This window comes from Talpa europaea (genome assembly GCF_964194135.1).
Source record: "Talpa europaea genome assembly, chromosome: 3".
Taxonomy (NCBI): Eukaryota; Metazoa; Chordata; class Mammalia; order Eulipotyphla; family Talpidae; genus Talpa; species Talpa europaea.
Genome location: NC_140069.1, coordinates 106,771,856 through 106,793,330, shown reverse-complemented (window position 1 = coordinate 106,793,330; position 21,475 = coordinate 106,771,856). Strand labels below are relative to the sequence as shown.

General features: G+C 41.2%; 1 protein-coding gene across 1 annotated transcript in view; it reads left to right on the top strand.

Annotated features, from left to right (window-relative positions):
- Positions 1–21,475, top strand: part of AOAH (acyloxyacyl hydrolase) — a gene marked incomplete at both ends in the record, with an annotated part of 147,038 nt that overhangs the window by 121,762 nt on the left and 3,801 nt on the right. The window contains 5 exons of the mRNA XM_084230605.1: positions 4,599–4,771; positions 10,738–10,796; positions 10,883–10,942; positions 12,218–12,314; positions 18,838–18,914. Coding sequence (XP_084086731.1) covers positions 4,599–4,771; positions 10,738–10,796; positions 10,883–10,942; positions 12,218–12,314; positions 18,838–18,914 — 466 coding nt within the window. The remainder of the gene's footprint in view (positions 1–4,598; positions 4,772–10,737; positions 10,797–10,882; positions 10,943–12,217; positions 12,315–18,837; positions 18,915–21,475) is intronic.

Sequence of the window (21,475 nt, the reverse complement as noted above, 5' to 3'; positions counted from 1 at the left end):
AGCAAAGCTGAGAGCCAAACCAGGTTCTCTGGCTAAAATCTATCCTCTTTATATAGTCCACATGTCCCTTATTTGTTTTCCTTTATATGTTCATTTTTTTAAAGTATGTACTGAGCACCTATGGTATGCTAAGACTGTGCCAGTTTCTGGGAAACAATAGAAAGAGGACAGAGTGCCTGACCTCAAGAAGCTTACGGAGAAAGAATTGTACTTCAGCCCCAACCCCATCACAAAACAGAAAAACCTGTGGTCAGATCAGCCATTGTCCTTCCAGCTTCTAGATCATATTTCCCTAAAGGACAGAGCAAGCAAACTGGTTAATTGACCCAAGAGCCAAAATCCTTAAAATTGCACTTTCCTATCAGAAGCTACTAACCCAGAAATGCTCCCACCCTGCCTTGGTTTTCCCTTTCCAAAGAGGCAGAGGGCAGGCAGACATCATCAGAGGCCTGTGCCATTCTCTCCCCACCAGGGATCTGGGCAGAAAAGCAGCAAGCATTTGGGTGAAAGAACAGAGTTGGCAGTGTGGGACGTCCCTGCAGTGCCCACTTTGTGATGTCCTGTGGAGGGGTTAGAAAAATAAAAACAGATGGCAACTCTACCTCCCCATCTGCCAGAACATCAAGGTGGAGAGATAACCCAAAGTGAGCAAAGTGATTTCAAAAAGCTCAAGCCAGCAACAAGTTGTACAATAAGTCCATCCTAGAACAAGTTTCAGTTTTCTTTTTTTAATGATGATGACAGCTCTTAGAAATAATGCTGCTATGTGATTCTTTCTCAATTCTCTAAACTCATGCAGTTGCTCAAAAAATACTTATTAAGTAATTGATAATTACAAATGGAAAATAGCTTTTAGCATCAAAAATTCAAGAAGAAAGGTAATGTAGACAAACCCAGCTTTCTGATTGTGATCCTATTCAATTTGGACTGAGATAACCCAGCTTCCATGGGCCTTTCTCAAAAAGTTTTAGAAGGTGAGTAAAGCAGAGGAGAGAAATTCCTGGAAAGTGGCAACTGTGAAGGAGTTACAGCAGCAGAAGTAGAAGCAGCAATGCCTATTTAGAAAAGCTCAAGATCTCCCAAGTCATAAGCTCCTACCCAGTGTTCCAACATGACATCCCTAGAAACTGCATGGTAATTGCTGGAAATGTGATTAAACTACAAAAGTGTCTAACACTAGCCACACATGCCAACCTGTTTGCATTTTTCATAGTGAATCTAGAAATTATAAATTGCCCATTTTTTCAACTAATAAAGAGAGCCAGGAATGGCACACACAAGTTGTCTGTGTTCCAACCCCCAAGCATTTTTTTCAGTATTACTTCATATGTCACTAAGAGTAACTGATCAAGGCTACATTGAGGGAAAGCAGCCAAGCTGCTGACAGGTCACAAGCCTCAGGGATCCTGGACTACTGGGAAACATCCATTGTATCCAATCAAACAGTAGAGAAATCAGCAGGGAAGGAAATGGACAGAACTGCTATTCAGAGGAATTCTTTCTCCTGTCCTCCTCAGTCAAGCCAAGGAAATGATAGGAAGTTTTCAACAAGCCCATGTTCCTACTTACACTCATTTTTTGGGAACCCAAAATCTCTATGTATGGATAATGTGGGTCCACCATTCCTAGACTGTGGCTCTTCAAGGGGGTTAGATGGAAGGTCAGAGACTGATTGCAGCTGACAGGCCTAAAGAAGTTTCAAAAACACAAGTGCTAGCTCTTAGTGAGTTTTGAGCACTCAATCAGGACAAGTCTCTGGGGTTTAACTCTGGTTCTGGGGAACATTTTCTGTAGCAACTGCTTGCTTCTTCCTTGAAAGGGGGACACACCTCTCTGGCATCAGCCCAGTGAAATCCAATGGAATACCTGCCAGGGTAATGAAACGAGCACAGCCAGCCCTGCACCCAAGTCATGAGGCTTATTCTGCATGATCAGATACAATTCATTTGGCTGAGGACAGACTCTGAGGCACCCAAGGGGCAAGGTCCTCTATCTGTGGCCAGCCGAGCCATGTGTTCCTGCCATGTGTGAGATGGTCCTGGCGGGCACCACTTTCTCTCATATTTTCCCAAGCAAAATATCACATCCTCAGGGCTGCTTTTCAGATTTATCATCTGTTAATTCAGGGCCCTCAACCCCTAACCTCTCCCCGCCTCCCCAGTGACTGGCATAAACTCAAGGTGTATAAGGAGGGCTGCAGGGCACTGCAAGCCTGGCAGGCAAAATAAGGCTATCTTGGCTACAGAACACATGGTTAAGAAAGTTAGGTTCAGGGGCCTCCCCTGGTGGTGCAGCGGTTGAGCGCTGGGCTGCAAAGCTGCCCGCAGCCTCTACAGCACCGGTTCGATCCCCAGCCGCCAGCGAGGGTCCCACATGGCACACAGACCTCTCCTGCTGCCCGCTGCTCCCCTCAGCAGTGTACATCGGTCCTTCTGCCTGTTCTGCTTCCCACTCTGGCTCTGGTGAATTCTCTCACCCTCCCATGCTTCTGACTGTACCCAGTGCTTATATAAATAAATAATTAAATATTTAAAAAAAAAAAGTTAAAGTTAGGTTCAACTCAACCTTTGACTGATATCAGAAAAATTCTAGCTGTTTCCCAAAACACTGGGACCCTTTGGTTTCTAAAATATTACTGCTAAGTCCCCTGAAAATCCACTAGAAGAGAAAGAATACACAGATCAATATGGTACTGTGGATTTTTCAGAGCATATCAGAAGGCACTTGCTGTGGCTCTATCAGGTGACCTGTCACTAAAACTGTTTGCCCTTGACTGAACTAAGAATTTGTTAATTTTGCTATGTGCATTAAAGAAATTCTTGTCAACACACATTTGCAAGTTATGTAACTGTCCACAATATATCAAAGATGCCTGAGAAATGTTCCATTAGCAACATCAAGTCTTCCATTTCTATTTCACTTAGTAATTAACCATTTGGGTTATGCTTGCTTAAATTACAGGATGCCTTTTCCTAAATATGAATTAGCTCAGATTCTTCATTGTTTGTTAATATGATGTATTACAGTAATTGATTTACATATATTAAACCATCCTTGCATCCCTGGCATAAATACCACTTAATCATGTTGTAAAATCCTGGTGATATACTGCTGAATTCTATTTGCTAGTATTTTTCTGAATATTTTTACATGGATGTTCATCTGGGATATTGGTCTATAATCTTCTTTTCTTGCACTGTCTTTGTTTCATATCAGTATTAGAGTATTGCTACCTCCATAATCACATGGACTTCTTCCCTATGTGTGCATTTATGCATACTCTACTTTTCTTATAAGGATGCTAGGCTTTGTAGTAGCAGTTAGTAAAAGGTCTCCTTTTAACCCAAAATAACCTCATCTTTACTAATTATACCTGCAAAGACCTTATTTCCACATTCTACTGATGCCTTGCCACCCATGACAGGATCATTAGGTAAATTTCTGAAGCTTTAAGGACTCGAAATAGAAAACAACTTATAGCATTATTCCACTTATGTTAACAACAGGCAATTTAGAGCCTAAAGAGTAGATGAAAACCTTTGAGAATTCTGTACTTTCCTCACAGGTTAATGCAGGATTGTCTCTTAATGCAAATTTAATGTGTTCCTGAAAGTCTATACAAAAGTCACTGTTCAAAAAATGTATATATAACAGACATATGTCAGTTCACTTACATTTTCATCTTTGTCTGAAATTCTTTTATTTATGCCTATGCTCTTATAACTACTTTTCAGAACTTTCCTTTTCCTTTTTAAACTAACTTTTATGAAATAAGTAGAGAAAATGTATTTAAAACTTCAAATTTCCTTTATAGAACACAAACACTACTATACAGAGAAACACAGTGATGTAAAATGAAATTGCCTACTGGCAGATATTATCTTGGGGGTGTATTCTGAAATAGCAGTTAGTCAACTTTTATGAATATAAAAGTTCAAAATCAGTGTAGAAAGGACAGATAGAATGTGAACACATAATGTCACTTCATTTATCAGTGAAATTTTACTTCCCAAACTAGATATATGTGAAAAGTTTTAAAGACCGAAATTGCAGACCTTAAAGTATCAAATATCAGACTCCTTCAAGAGCAATATCAGACTCTTTCAATCCCATCCTATCCATGTACATCAGTTAGGATAATTTAGTTTATGTTGCAGAAACAAATACCCTCTAAAATCTTAGTAATGTGAAGCAATAGACATTTAATTCTCACTCACACTACATGTCTATCAGGGATCGCCATGGAGTTCTATCCTAGGAACCATAGTGGTGAAGCAACTGTTATCTAGAACACTACACTGAGAAGACCATTGCAGATTCATTGCAGATCCATGGCAAAACAAGCATTCTACAGGCTCTCATACCAGCAAACATGACACATGTCACTTTTGTTCATATGTCATTGGCCAGATCAGTCACAAAGCCAACCTCAAGGGAGTCAGGAAGCCAGGAATATTTTGCAAGTACTACTAATAACCACTATGTATTTGTGTGTGTGCATGTGTGTGCACGCGCAGTGGAGGAAAGAGGGAGTATCTTGCATTTGCCCACATAAATCCTTATAATGTACTGATATTTTCTGTTCCTTTCACCAACAGGAAGATTGACCCAGTCCCAGGAATGACCACTCCTGAGAAATTTTACTCCAAAGTGATGCAGACACTGAAGTATTTAAATGCCCACCTGCCAAATGGCAGTCATGTTATTTTATATGGCTTACCAGATGGAAGATTTCTCTGGAATAACTTGCACAACAGATATCATCCTCTTGGTATTAGTTTATAAATATTTTACTCAATATTTTTACTCTTTAACAATGTCAATGTATGTTCAAATATATGTAGTTCAAACTACAGAGGAATACTTAAAATGCCATCACAGTATATGGGTCTGAAATGAAGAAAGTAAGAGCTGCAGGTGCAAGATCTACGAGTCAGTATCCAAAGGTAGGGAGAACCAGGTCCAAAGCCAGAAAGAACAGAAGTGTTTAATGAAGAATTAGGACAAATAGAAAGGTAAGAGTTGAAAACAGGAAACTCCTTTAACAATAGATGAAATCTCAAAAGAGCTGATGAAGCTGAAACAGGAGGTAAAGGAAGCGATGTCTCTAGAACATCAGTGGTGAGTGCCCCCTGGTGGTCCGTTAGAATTCTGTAGAACTTGGTTCTGCAGTGTGTTTGCGCTCTGCTCCTATAGTCTCTTAGTGTCTTTGGTGCTGAAATACTTTTTAAAAACTTTTACAGTACTTTAAAAGAAAAAAAAACTTTTCATAACATCTCTAGTCTTCCAAATGTTCTAGAAACGTTGTAAAAGTTGTCATAATTTACATTAGGAAAGACTACCATGCTGACCCTAAAAAGGAGATAGATGAAACAGATGTTTTTATTAATTCTATTTTATAAATGAAAAATTGAGCCTCAGAGAGGTTAAGTTGTTTGCCAAATGTTGCCTTGATCACTGTATATGTAATCTTGGTGTAGCATGTTCTTCTTTCTGTGTTTCAGGGAAAGAATGCCCTTTCAAAAAATAATTAGTAAGCACCTACTATGTGCCAGGAATTATTCTAGGCACTGAATAACTAGAAGTGAACACAATAGTCACAAATTTCTGCCAATATCAGGCCTATATTCCAGCAGGAGAAAGACTCCAAAAGCATTTCAAAGGATAATGAGTGTAATGGGAGAAAATTAAGTAGGAAAGCAAGCAGGGAGTTGTGGTCTCAGTCCTCTCTGACAGGCATCTTCAAGGACAGGCCAGGGTACCTTCCCCCAGTCCCATATTTCCCCCAGTGCCAGCCTCTCATGGAAAGGGGCAGCCAGTTTCCTGATATTGCCAACACCAACTCCTTCAACCAAAAAATGCCAAAATGTGCTGGAGGTTCAGGTAATTTCTTATGAGTCAGGTGAGCAATTCAGAAAAGGAAGACTTGAAACTCAGTGCCCACCACTGGGGGTGGAGGTGGATGCTTTTCCTTGTATATGTAATTTCTCTGCATCTTCTCATTCTCCTCCATGATACTCCTTCAGTGGAAGTTCTACCCTTGCCCACATGAAAAAGACTAGAGACTTTTTAACCAGCTTTGAGACCAGCATGATAGGGAGTTGGGTACACAATGGAACACACCCATTTTAGGTCACCCATCTGGAGAATGAAGTTCATTTGTCATAAATGTTATTATTGTACAAACATAACACCGTCCAGCCTTGCACGAGGAAAACACATTTCCCTGTTCTCTCAATTTTGACCCTGCCCCTTAAAAATAAAATGTGACCAAACAGAGGAGATATCGACTCCATTCTGGGCTACTAGAACACAAAAAAGGACAACCACTCTGCTGAGGTTGCCTCTTCAATTCATTGGGTATGAAAGTTGCAGTTCCCCCAATCAATGTTTTTAGATTCTTAAATTTCTCCTACACTAGGAAATATGTGGGGTAGGGAAGTTGAGGGCAGGGGACATATGCTATCAATTTATTCCATCATACCACTTGACTTTGGGTTTTCTGACTTCAAATCCCATTCTCTTTCCATAAACTCCTTAGATGATCTACATAAATTCAGATATGCCACATAATTCACTTCACTCAACCATAATATGTAATCATGATGCCACCAGGCATTTTGGAAGGAAGCAGAAAAGGGAATTGTGGATTCTTTAGGGCAATGGTTCTCATCTGGGGACAACCCACATACTCCCATCACAACAGGAAAGCAGGAGCTACTAGGATCTAGTGAGTAGAGTCCAGGGATATTCCTAAGCACCCAACATTGTACAGGGAAGCCACCCATATCCAAGAACATCAATACATCATGCTTGAGAGAGCCTGCTTAAAGTTTTGCTTTGTCTTCCTTACATGGTCTCTCTCTTCAGTCACTACCAGTGTGCTAGAATTTCACAACCAGGAAAAGGAAAGAAAATTTCACAGCACAAATACACTCTGTACAAACAACCCTAGTTTTCAAAAAATCCAATTAGGGAAAAAGTTAAAACCATCTAAAATTTGTTTAATATTTTAAGTTATTATTCCTATCCTAAATTATCACTGCTGCCTGGTTGTCATGGTAAATAAATTACAAATTCCTCAAAGAAGCCTCAGGGTTCATCCAAAAGAGACCAGAGAAGTAGGTAGGATGTGCCCAGCTTTCCTATTCCTCCTTTGGCAGGCTCATTACTCACATCAGATGAGAGGTTTTAAAAGAGAGCTTCTTCCCTCACCTTGTATCTGTTTTGCTTTACTCCAAATCCAACAGATATGAGCCAGAAGGGAGTAAGGGTAATACTAACCAACCTCAGGGTTTAGTTGTTCTGCCTAGGTTAGGGTACAACCCACCTTAATATATAGTCAGGCACCAAGTCTGATTGCCAGGATACTGTGCTAAGTGTTGTATGAAGCAAATAAAGGGTTTAGCCTAGAATTTATTTTTAGTCTAGAAACATGCTGATAACCTCTAAACTCCACAATAGCTACCCCTTAAGGACTAGGAAAGAGGTCAGTGAGCAGAAGGGGTTGGAGAACCACTGAGTCAGTGATACTTTCTCAGTTGCCTCAGAGGGACAGGTAGGAACTCAGCTAAATATTCAGCAAAGAACAGGTTAAATGCCACAGCACCAGATCAGCAGGTAATGGAGATTCAGAGCAGAACAGATTCCCAGCACACTCCTATCAGGATGGAAAGAGAAAAGAAAACCCCCCAGCCTCTCTCCTCTTAGCTATGTCTGTGAGTTACTGACCAGCAGTACCTGGTTGCCAAAAACTGGGGCAGGCCCAGGTTCCACCAGTAATTCAAATTCCTGGTGAGACTGTCTTTTTAGAGGATTACCAAAGATTAAGTTTCAAATATTAGAATTTTACTTACATAGATCTTTTGAGAAAGGTCAAACTTGACCAAGGAGGTATTCTGTCAGTTACAGTAAATGAGGAAAGCAATGATCCCATAAATATGTCTGAGATGCCCACTATGTGCTTTAGAGATAAAGATGATGGCAAGATGGAGTTCATCACCAGTTTCCTCCCTGTCTGAATTAACATGGTTTTCCTAAGATTGGATACATTCAGATGGTAATTCATGGAGGTGTGACTGATTTTTGTTGACACCAAACTTCCATGGCACCTAAAATTTTAAAGACGATACAAGCATTAAATAAATGCCAGAGATCCTGACCTAAAGAACACACAAATGACTGAAACGCAAGTTGCTGTTACAGCCAAGCTGGGGTAGAACATGCCTCTTTATCTTTAAGGGGAACCTGTGGCACCACTGGGCCAGCCCACTACCTGCCTTACACACACAAACACACACAGATACTCAGTCCTGATAATTCCTGGTCAGTGTGGGACAGTCCTCCTGCCTGGTCCTACACATCCTTGGCCAGATTTCTTCACGAGATTCCCTATCTGAACAGAGAGTCTCAGACACCATCTTTTTATAGGTATGACCTCTAGGGAGGATCAGTCTTTATATTAGGACTCATCAATATGCAAAAGTACTACTAAAGTAACAATGATTAAAACGTAATACCCAAAAAGAAAGCATAAGTGGCCAACTGACAGTGCCAATGGGGGAAAATACTGTAAAGTCTATTTTCCGTCTTTTCTTTCTTTAAACCATAAGCTCATCAAAGCCCATTTCAAACATTTCCCACCAGCCCCAAAGTCACCCTACACTTTAACAAGCAGAAGAGAAATCAACTTTTCACACCTTTCCCAGTTGTCTTCTAAATATACCTAATGTGCCCTTATCCTATTCAGCAGACCTACCTACTCCCATTAAGGAATTTTCCTTTATCAGCCTGGTCCCTTTAAAGCCAGAGTCAGAAGGGTAGAGAGATATAGGGGAAAGGGACAAGGCTTAGGAGAAGGACCAGAACAAGGACATGCTTTGTGGTCTATTCCTAAGGTGGCTGGTGGAAAAAAGCCCCCTAATAAGGCAGGATGGAAAAAGACTCTGACCAGATTTAACCCTCAAGGTCAGTGCGCAGATGCATTCCCAGTATCCAAAGGAGAACAAACTACTGTCCCTTGGATATCAGAGCAATCCAGGCTTGTAGGTGGGAAAGAGTAACACAGGAGTGTTATTTTGGTTCAGGCAGGGGTTTCACCTCCCCTGTCCTTGGAAGACCTCAGCCAATGGGCAGAGTAAAGAAAGAGGCCTCTTCTCAGGAAGAGGGAACTTGTCAGGCCAAGCATAGTGTTATTCCCACTATGATGCTTATTGTTCATTATAAGTTCCTGGGCCCAATCAAGAAACAAGGTGGTAGAGGGTAGGCTGCAGATGGAGGGGATGAAGGCAACCCCAGCAAAGGGCAAGAGCCAAGTTATTAGGGTATGTAGAGGACAAAGGTGAGGGGTAGAGACTGGAGTGTCAGTCACTGAGCTGGGCTAGGCCAAGACGGACAGGTCTACATATCAAATGGAGACAAATTGCCAAACATACATAAAAAGAGAGAGAGAGAAAGAAGGAAAGAAGCTTTAGTGGTAGAAAGCAGATTCTGGGTAAAGATGGAAGTAAGGACTCCATGTTGAACTTGACATGAAAACAAAGACAGTGGCTTGGGATTCATCCAAATGTGAAGATACAGACACCATTGGAGAACAACAAAGGCCCAGCTGCCATTGTGATTTTAATGGCAATAATAAGAGAGTGGTTTTCCAGTCTTGGGATTCACACACCCACACAGAGAGATAATATTTTTCCTGTATGACAAGAAAATTGAATCTATCTTTCAGTCTAACTGATCTGAGGTATAAGTGAAAAATAAGACAGTGTTCCATCACCTTCAATCTTTTTCTTCGCTCTGTGATAAGTCCTATTATTTTCCCTTATTTTTTCAAGTGTGCGAGAAGTGTTAATGTATAGGACATCAGTCATTCACCCCTGAGATTTGTGAGAGTCTGAATTTTGTGTCTCAGTCACAGCATGAAAGTTGAATTGCCGCTCAGTGTGGATATTCTGGAAGGGGGCTGAGGAGAGAGGGGAGGCATGTGAGAAGAGAAAAAAATACTACCCACAGACTTGCTCTATAGCTGATATTTGGAAAGGCTCTAGCTGAACTTGCATTTGGTACTTATCGCTTTTATTTCAGTCTCTTTATCCTGCACCAAAAAATGTAGAGCATGTCTACTAATTAGTACTAAAATGCAGTATCCCCCAGGCTGTGAAGGGATACATGAAGTATTGACACCCCTCTCCATCCAGGGGCCACTCATAGATTTAGGAGACCCTCAGTTCACCAAACTGCAGGGCATTGCATGGTTAGACCTACAGACACTTGAGATGTCCTTCCAGGCCCTCAACATGACATAAGTAGGTCAGACTGAGTGCTTCATAGACCTGGAAAAAAGGATTTGGTCAAGTGCCACCATGAAAGCCCTGTGTACCTTGAGAGAATTTGGCATTTCACACCAGTGCTAAGAGAAAGCCTCAGCTCTGAAAAATCCTTTGCTAGTGGTGTCCAGTCCTCAGAGCCCTGTAGCCTTCTGCTGGGCCCTGCCTGAGCCTGGGGGGAGAACTCTAGGTCAGAGTAGTTTCCTTAGGATCACTCTCCAATTCTGGGCCTAAATTTCTGGGGTCTCAGAGAGAAAAAAAATCACAGACAACCTTCTAGAGCAACACTAAATGAAAACCCAAGATAGGTCCCTGAAAGTGCCAACCCTCTGCAAGGGAGAAGGTCACCAAGTGTCCCTGCAGGGTTGTCATATCCTTGCACAAGCAACATTCCAGCCCCTCTGTTTTCCAGGTCAGCTGAACAAGGATGTGACCTATGCAGATTTCTACTCCTTCCTGAGCTGTCTCCAGGTATCATTATACTGACTTGTTCCAAGGCAACGTCCTGCTACTGTTGCTGTTCCTCTGTAATCAAAGTGGTGTTTTCCTGCTCTTAGGTCTCCCCCTGTCATGGCTGGATGTCGTCCAACAAGACACTCCGGACTCTCACATCAGAGGTAGGAGAATTCAGTTATTCTTATCCTGTGCAAGCTGCAGTAATTTCACTGGGAGTGAGATTCCAGCAGGAGGACAGTCTCCAAGCTGACAATAACAAAATCTAACCTCAGGGGTGCTTGAGGAGCCAGAAGAATATGGGTGCTCTGTCTCTGCTACCTTTAACCTGGGTGACTCTGTCTTGCTGTGTCTCTCAGTCTGTATACATCTGTCACTGTCTCTGTGTGTGTCTCCTTCATATGCACACATGTGTGTGCACAAACAGAAATGCACACACACACAGTTTTCAAAGCTGGCCCTAGGTAATTTGTGGAGTTGGAGAGAAGTATGTGAGGCTAGTCCCTTACACACTCCCAGGGTGAATGCTCTGGGATCTTCCTTTCCTCTCTGAGGGAATCCAGGGTTCAAGTATTTCTTTTACAGATGGTGAATATTTCAAGGGATTTGTTGAATCTTTTTTCTCTAGAAAAAAAACACATTTCAATTTAAAAAATGGAGAACACAGAAAAGCACAAAGCATAGTAATAACAATCACACCAAATTTCACCAAGTTATTATATGTGTATGTCTTTCCAATATCACTTTTATAGACAGAAATTTTTGAGGTTTTGACTCCATAGTATCCGAATAGACATGTTGTTTTATGTTTTCCAATGTTCATGAATTGTTCCCCCAAGTCATAATTTTGAAACTATTTTAGAGTTGATAGCATATGAATGTACCATAATTTCCCTTGGTGGTGGACATATAGATTATTTCCAGTTTTTCACTATGGATAATAAATAGCATTATGATGGACGCTTGTGTCTACATATCAAAAGAGATGTTGGACTTTGTATACCATCTCTATTTCCTTATGACCAACTCCTAGAAAAATTATTGGGTCAAAGGACACACTCATATTTAAGGCTTGCAATTCATATTGTCAAATTACATTTTAGAAAAGCTAGAACAGTTGACTTTCTCAATCTCCTATCCCATGGCAATATTCTGTGTTGTCATGGTTGTTCATCTTTTCTTTTCTAATCCCAGGAGAATTTGTGAAGAGTGGTATCTTATTACTTTAATTTGCACTGATTTAGTTCCTAATGAATGTTAACGGTTTTCATATGTTCATTGGCCATTTGTGCCTGAATCGAATTTAATGTGCAGAGCTACTCACTGCTGATGCCTTGGAGTGGGGGTGGGGACTATTGATTTCTTTGTTTTGCCTGAATTGTCTCCCTAAAGATAAAGTCGAGGTTTCATGAAATTCTCCCTGCTTCTTTTGTATCCAGAGAGCAGAACAACTCTCCAATACACTGAAAAAAATTGCATCCAGCAGGAAATTTACCAACTTCGATCTTTTCTACATGGATTTTGACTTCCAAGAAGGTAAGTTTTGCTTGGTTTTGATATTGACACAAGACAAAAGCAGCAACTACAATTTAGAGCCAGCAGGCAGTAGCTAGGACAGGATCATCCTACCCATTCTGACACATTAATAGCTCTGATTATCAACAAATGATAAAGCATAAGACTCTCTCTGGGAAGGTGGAAGCTCAGCATCACCTCCTTATTTCCTCATCACTTTAGAATCCCTGAAGCAGTAGAGCCAATGACAGCAGAAAACATCTTTGGGCAAGGAGCCAATAGGTCAGTGGAATCACCTAGCCTGTTCCTGCTAGTTTATTTAGTGATGCCCCACTTACCCAGGGGCTGAAGATGAGTGTGACAGAAACGAGGAATAAAGCAGTATCTCTCATAAAGGGCACCGAAATACCTAGAGACTCAATAGCAGTGACAATTCCCCTAACATGATGAAACCAATCAGAGTCTCTATGGGAGGATCTCAGACTTGCTGGGCAAAGTAGACAACCCATATCAGCTTTCTGAGACATTATTGTTCTTTCTTAGGATTCTGTCCAAGCACTGAGATCTGTAAATAGGCATGATGGCTGGAGCTACAGCTTTATCCTTTACACCTTGGCTCTGAAAAATTATTATTTATTGACTTTAATCCTTTCAGTCTCATTTTCATTGCTAAGCAATTGTTATACAAGAGGAAAGCCTCCTGTTGATTGACTGCCAGCTGAGATGATGCTAATGAAAAGCTTTACAGTGTAGGCAAAGGATGGAAGATTTCTCATCCAGAGTTTATCATCTCTTATCTTCCCATCATCAACTCCCTCCCCTCCCCCCACCCCCGCCAGCCCAAGCATCTGGGATAGAGCAGATGGCCATCATGAATTATCAAATATTACATTAGCTGACACATTTTGCATTGCAGACTCTAATACTTCAATTCTGAACATCTTTTCAACAAGAATGATCTCCCCTTACTAGATTGCCTGCCTAGGTGACACACATTTCTCTGATAGGGGAGAGACATTTTGATAAATAATTTCTCATTAAAATGCAGAGATAAAGACTCATCAATGAATTCCAGGTAAAAACAAGTATACCACCAAGTGATCTTTGATCATCATCTACCTAGGATATAGATGATGTTATTAAAAATATATAGTCTAACATTCACACAGAACTTTTTCGTTTTCCAGAGTAATCCCTAGTCTGTCTTTTTTTTCCTTGGGACTATAAGCAATTCCCTGAACATTTCTAAATCTTCTTTCCAGCTCTAAAAATAGGGACAGCACAACTACTTAACAAACCTTGAGGATTATTGTACGCAAAGTGTCATCTTCCTAAATTCTGTACCTAGCACCGTAGTCAATACCCGCAAAGAGTACCATTCACTCACATCCTTGCTACTCAATATTTTGTTCAGAATGAGCAGCATCCACACCACCTGAAGATGAGCTACATATGCAGATTCTTTCCTGGAAAGTCCTCTAGGTATTTCTCCTTACTGGCAGCTCTCACCAACCAGAATTTCTTGACATTTTCATTTCCAGCTTTGTTGAATGCAAATGTGAAGATTTGTTGTGTCACAGGGTTTTCCTCCCCTTCACCATATGAAGCTGGTGAGCCCTCCACTGGGGGAGACTCCTGGCCACGGTAGAAGGGAGAGTGGAGTCAGAGGTCAGAGTGCCCTGGGAGGTGCCTACATGAACATGACACAGCATCATGCATTTCCCACAGAGGTCTCGCCATGGCCACTTTTTAAAGCACTGGAATTTTTGTCTAGTTTTCAGAATTATGGCTGTCTTGACCTAAGCCCAAAGTTAGGCTACTGCAAGGAGAATTTTTACCTTAAAATTTTAGCATTTTCCTTAGTAAGCAAAGGGGTAATCCACTCCAAGATCCATCTCCACCTCCCATGCCCAGGTAACTTATCATCCCTGAAATCTGGCCACCTCGCACAGGTGCAATGTGCTGTCATTAGAAGAGCCACAAATTTACAGCCAGATAGAATTGAATTCCTATCCCAAGTCAGACATAAATAACTGTGTGACTACAAACAAAATAACCAATCAAACTTTTATTTCCTTTTGAGTAAAGCAGCAATAACTGAACTGTGGTATTCATATGAAGACTTGAAGCAATGCTTATAATCTAGCAAGGTACCTTCCCACCACCATTGTCATCTAGTATGCCAGGCACCTACTACATTCTCTTATAATAGAGGGGGAATAAATGTTTATTCTTTTTCAATGTCCACCCAGACTCATCTCCCAGCATACCTCTGTGTCACTTTGAGAGAGCTTTGGTAGAAATGCTTCACTACAGTCTCCTTTTATCAGAGAGAGAAGTCCAAGAGCATCACTTAGTAAATCTGAGTCTTCAAGTCACATGGAAATCTCTCCTCATTTCTGTGCAATAATTGAGCTGATGAAGCCATCACAAATATCCTCATTTTTCAAAACAAAAGTTACAGTTCGCAACCAGTGAAGAGTTGAGGGTCTCCTCCCTTGGGGAGGAGAATCTTGTTCTCCCTCTGACAGCCTTGGTCCAGTCCTGGAAGATGACTGTCCATCTCCAAAGTCACTTCTGTGCCCCCCCCACTAGTGAGGAACTGAACAGAGGCAGCATTTTTCCCTTTCTTCAGGAAATGCCAGCTTGAGCAGGTGGTATCCTTTTCTTTTATCTGAACCACACCTCACAGAATAAGTAAGAAAATCTCTTGTTTAACAAGGCCGTTTTTACACCAATAGTTTAAATACACTACCATCTGCCCTCAGATTCCAAAACAACTCAGTTGGAGTAGACCTGGTTTCTAGTTCCTCACCATGTGGTTTAGAAAAATAGTCAATAACCCTGGTGCTGACCAGCTTGCATCTTTCTCTTTTTAAATATCTGCTGTGCCATTGTTCAAAATTGTTTGTGAATCTTCTTCTGTGATTTCTATTTCATCTCTGAAAAGCTGGTCATTAGCTGTTTGTTTGACTTTATACATTATGCACCAAATCCCAAGAGATCATTAATTATCACTCAAGAAATTTAATTTAGGTATTCTGAAGAACAAGTAGAAATTCATTTACCAAATCTGAATTATGATCCCAGGTAAGAAGGAAACTGACTGACTTGCCATGCTATCACTTCTTTGGATCTCCCACTCTAAAATCAATCAAGGAGGAAATAGAGACTGCTGCCTGGCATTGCATTTATTCCAAGAAAGCAAAATTTCACCAGGAGATAAACTAACAAGCAGCACTAGGCCTGACAGATAAAACCTTAAATTCTTGCCTGTTTGAGACTGAGTTGGCCTGTGCTATTATGCTGATGTTTACAGGTATGCAGTGACTGGTACTTTTGCCCTCACAACAGCCATGTGAGAAAATGGTCTTTTCCACTGTGAATACGCTGATTATAACCTTGGTAACCTGTGACATTCCTTTTAACACCTACTGGATTATTTTATGTGACAAGTCAGTTCTTCTAAACACTGGACTCCCTCATACTGTCTGACAAGTGAGGAGGAGGAATGGGATTTGGGGGCCAGGCACATGTTTCCTGGTATTGTTTAGAATTGCTGGAGTGTGGTGATAATAAAATGTGAATATCTCCCACAGTCTCCACCCTAGAGTTTGCCCCAGCTTCCTTGCAAAACTTCCAAGGTAATATCCCTTCTACTTATGCTTCTGTTCCTCAATTTCCTTTTCATAATCCCACATTCTGAAGCTGCTTGGGCCTCTAAGGGGAGTAGAAAGCAATGACCATCCCTTCTCATTTTGAAAACTAGGCCCTAATTTTGTGATTGAATTATGTCCATTTGTTCCACACATATAATATCTATCATTTCTTCTAAGGGCCATAGTTTTAGTTTGGTAATTAGTAACACAAATAAAGTTCTAATCAAAATGAAAATAGCCTAGAATATCTTGAAGTACAGGTGCCAAACTGGAATCACACTAGAGGAAGCTCAGAGAGAAGAAAGTCTGGCCTTTTTAATACCTGGTTCCTAATAAATATTTCTCTGAAGGAACATAATGTTGGCTTAAACTGTGTTTTCTTCATATGCTCAAATTTTGCTTTCCACAGTGGAGCTTCCAAATCTCCTTGTCACTATATTTATTTCCTTTATTTTTTTTCTTGGCCAGTGACCATATGAGTTTAGAGTCAAGTTGTCATTCAACCTTCTCTGCAAACATGAAGGGTCCAAAAGTGCTGAAGGAGGACATGTGGTAGGCCAGGTCAGGCCCATGATTGACTTTGTGACTGTTTAATAGAATTCTCCTGTCTTATTCTGGCACCTTTCAACAAGGTCTTTGGCCTTAACTGATTTCACAACCATGTCTTTTATTTTTTTTATCATTATCTGCTAATTTTTAACACTCTATTGGGACTTTTTTCAATCTTTCTTTCTTTTTCTAACATCTGTACAAGCATAATGTGAAACCAAACTAAAAATGAAGGGAGAAGAGGGAGAAAGGATGGAAAGGCCATTGAGAACTTGAGTGAAATAAAGGAATACAAGGAAAATAGAAGCCATGTCACCTCTACAGTCACAGGGCCAGAGGTGGAGGGGAGGGGAGGGAAGGTCACGCCTACCTGTGTTGGGCCTTTCCCCATCATTGTTGATTTTGTATATCAAAGACCCCATGGCACTGCAAGGTAATGATGAGGCAAATAATCTACAAGAGCAAAGAACATTGAGAGAGCTCTAAGGAGGTAATATTGCCTGCACATGTGAGAAAAACCTTCTAAATGCCTGGTGCTCCATTAATTATAACCTGTTGGATGCTCATATGGGAGGTGACTCAAATAGAGGATCCGCATAAAGTTAGAAAGTAGAAAAACAGAACCCCTCAAAGAGAGAGAGAGAGAGAGAGAGAAGAAATGGGCACATCCTCTCCTGGGCAAGGAGGAAAAGGAAGCACCTAAACCCAGTGTGTAAAGTCCTGGCAGGTGAGCCAGGACTGGCAGTGTGCCCAAGGAGGGCAGTCTGTGACCCACAGAAGCTTTAAGGTGTCAGGTCCAGAGAGAAAGGCAGACCAGCAAAAATTAAACCTAAAGCAGAAATTCTGTTTCCAAGACCATGCCTAAAGAGACAGGCAAAACAGACTAGACAAACTGGTGACAGAGCCAGGCAACTCCATGCTCCCCTGACCCCCAAGGCACTGTCTTTCACAGGGTAGCATGGCCAGGGGCAGGAAAGAAAATGTCAAGGGTGGTGGACTAGTTCCACAGAACAAATTAGCCTTCCAAAGGGTTAGTGTGATTGAAGCATCATCACAGCTCTGAGCTTCCTGTCAGAAAACCAAATATACACCAGAGAACTGCATTGATCTCCAGCACAAAGCAGTTTCTCCCTGGGACTCCATGTGGGGGGCACAGTGGACAAGTGTCCTTTATTTGAGTTTCACAAGAAATACAAAGATCACTTCTCAATAGCTGTTTCTTCTAATAATCTCCCATCAAATCCAGAAGCAATATATTCTGACAATCCAAAATGGTGGCCATTCCACCAGAGAACAGCTAAAGGGAATTGGTGATCCAGTGTGTAGTAGGACCTCAAAGCACCAGCAGAGTTTTTTTTTCTCCTTAACTCTGAGGACAACAGTATTTGTCACCCCTCTGAGGACAAAGATGTGGTAGTCTATGCAGATGGCTTGCTGTGAAATTAGAACTAATTGCAAAAGCAGCAGAGAATTGATTCCATTCTGGGAAAGTTCAGCTTCTTTTATCCAGTCAAAGTCCCCAATAGACTCTCCATTTGAGGACACAGATCTCTGCTTGTGGAAGGTAAAGAAGAGAGAACTGGAGAAATCTTGACTCTGCTTGTTCCCTGGCTGATGCTGGGGGAGTAGGGCATGAGCTATGCTGGGAGCAGCCATTTCAACTTTTCCCCTCTGGAAGCTCTCCAGAGAGTCAAAGTTTCCTTGAGGAGTACTTATTGATTTTCTGATGTTATAAGGTAGAGATAATGGTGTTGGTGCCTTGGAACAGCTGACATTCTAGATCTCTTACCAAGTTGAAGGAAGAAGGTTGAAGGACAGTTTTATTACTTTTCATCACTTTGGGGCTCATAATATTTTCTAGGTAGCCACACTTACTCTAAAGGTGTGTAAATTTATGTAATTATATTTCTGATGAACTATATGATTTTTACGGTGATTATTTGACATAACCAGGCAATGCCTGGGAATGACAACCATGAAAGCAGATGTTAACAAGGTATTTAATTTTCCCCCTCATCTTCCTGAGATGTTTTCCTACTAGCCACTGAGAAGTTCAATGGATTTAAACTGATGGGTAATATTTTGGAGCTCATCCTTTCCCACCACCATCCTCCTCCAAAAACCACATTCTTCCAACACTCTCACATATTTTTTCCTGTCTTAGAAGATCATTTCCATTTAGAAAGCCTCTCATAGGCAACCATTGCTGAATAAACCTAAGAAATCAGTAGGCAGCTCTGATTTTTCTCATGGCCCTTGCTCTCAAGAAGTGACCATTGCTGTGGCAGCATGGCTGTGACACTCTGGTTGTGACGTGTTGCTTGTGTGTCCTACAGTCATAGAGGAATGGCGGAAGAAAGGCGGACAGCCCTGGCAGCTCATCGAACCAGTGGACGGATTCCACCCCAACGAGGTAAGCCCTGTCACACAATGGTTACCAAGGCTGTTACTTTTTTAACATGATTATGCATCCATATGTTTATTTTTGTCCTGTTTTATACCAGAAATAATTTGAGATGAGGTACGCACATGTTTAAGATGAAAGATTCAGTACAAATAAAGTAAAAGTCAAGCTTAAAGGAAAATAGGGTAGAAATTAAACCTGGCTTCTGACTTAATGGTAACAGCTCATAGGATGTGTGCAAGGAAACCCTCAGAAACTGCTGGTGAGCCTACAAAATCATCTCTGCTTTCTGCAGGCTGATACAAAAAAAAAGTATCAGTCATGGCCTCCATAATATAAAAAATAATCGAAGTACTTTCCCTACAAAAAAATCACAAGGATTCCTGGAAGTGAGACCTATAAGAAATTTCCTCTATAGATGCTTCTAGAAAGGACACCATGTAAGAAGAAAGCAGTGCTCTTAGCTATAGGCTACAGTAAGAACTGTCTCTCACCTGGAATTTCATAGTACAGTTCTAGAAAGTAGTTCTACTCTGGCCTCCTTACAGAGAAAGGGGACCTGGAGAGCAGGACTATCTCCCCTCCCACCTCATCCTCCACCCTTTTATCGTGGCTTCAACAGAGGAAGGTCCACTTTTATCTGTTATACATACCGGGCTTACTCATACACTTATTTACTTTTAAAATATACAAAAGAAGAAGTAGGGGAATAGTTCTGCCACTTTTTAAATTTTCAGCTGGCAATCTCTCACAGCTTTAGTCTTTTTAACCCAACCTTTAGTAAGTGTGGTAATGCAGTGATGAGGGTCCTGGTGGCTTTGGCCCCGATCGATTATCCAGACCACAGGGAAGACAATCATCCCCACAGGAGCCTGAATGAACCTTTATCTGCTTTTACCCCCTGCTCTTGTTCTAGTTTCAATGAGTGCCATTGGTAGAGCTAAGAATTACCTCAAAAAGAAAGAGAAAAAAGGGTGCCTCTCTGTCAGCAGATGAACAGTGGAGTCCCACAAATGCTGTGGAATTTTTAAAATCAATATTAATTGTCTGCTTCATTGTTTAAAAATAAACCAAGAAGTTAATATGAGTAATGCTCCTCAGAATAGCTAACCTTGCTGTGCAAATTGGATGAGTTGATCCAAGAGAGTTATTGACTAGAAGCTGGTTAAATATTAGAGTCTGACTCCTAAGAAATGATGTGTTTGGTTTCAGAATAGTTAATGTGGAGCCCTTCTTTCTAAAAATAATTAGGTAATCTTTCTTGTCATTCTCTGCACAACACAGAATTTTAGCCTTCTGATTCTGTAGAGAATGGGGATATAAAGAGATGGCCAGAAAGGATGTTAATTAGGAACAACCTTAAAAAAAAAAAGTGTTGAAGAAAGCTTTGTTTTATCTCTATGGACATATCATCTGATCTATCAAAAGACCTTCCTGTCACTGACTCCTAAAATAATATTCAAGTTCAGGGTCTGTCAAATTGGGGCTATATCTGGCACTCCAACAGCTTCACCTGGAACTGATTACTCAAAATAGAAGCACTATCTAATTGTGTCATTATCTTATTATTCCTGAGAGAATTACTCATGTGTCTACAGTGGGTGATAGAGTGTAAGGGCCTCCCCAGAGGTGCAGTGGTTGAAGGCCACGCTGCAAAGCTGGCCGCAGCCTCTGCAGTGCCGGTTCAATTCCCCGCCCCCGCTGGCCAGAGAGAACCCCACATGGTGCAGCAAACCTCTCCTACCTTGCCCGCTGCTCCCCTCAGTCGTGTCTTTGGTCCATCTGCCTGTTCTGCTCCCTGCTCTGGCTCTGGTGAATTCTCTCACCCTCCTGTGCTTCTGACCTCTACCCCAGTTCTTATATAAAATAAATCTTAAAAAAAAAAAAAGAGTGTACACTATTGGTAGAGCCTCACCTTAAGTGGCTGACACTAGGTAATCATGCCTAAAGCCTGCATATTGAGCTGAAAGGTCCAGATTGCAATTTGCTATTCAAAAGTGTTTTATGAGTGGTTTCCAGAGGGAGAGAGATCTTTTGGGAGGATCTTCTGTGTGAGACAGTGATGACCTAAGCAAAGGTAATGGGAGTGGCAGAAGGAGAAAGGTTTGTATTAGATTCAGAGACATGGTCATTTATTGAACATGAGGATGAAAAAGAATGAGATGCTCAGCGATGAGACCTCGTTTATGACTTGGGAAACCCTGGATGAATAATTCCAATGCCCAGTGAGGCAAAGAACACAGGGCAGGGTAGTTTAAAAAGGAGTTTGCTGCATGTTGTGTTTAAGGAACTTACAGAACATCAGAATGGGGATAGTCTTTCAGCAGAGAACACATACACAAACTTAGAGCTCAGGAAGGAGCCTAGCCTGGAAATACAGAAGTGAGCCCCATCTTGATACAGTTTTGACTCGAAGCCTTAGAGCAGGGTTCTAGTTGTCGCTGCTTCAGTCACTGTCTTACAGCAAATGCAGTGTTATGGATCCTTCTAGACTGTGAGTTAGCTATGGGATTCAAGATATTGACTGTCACCAACTGCCCAATTAAGCAAGCTCACAAGTTCCCAGTCCT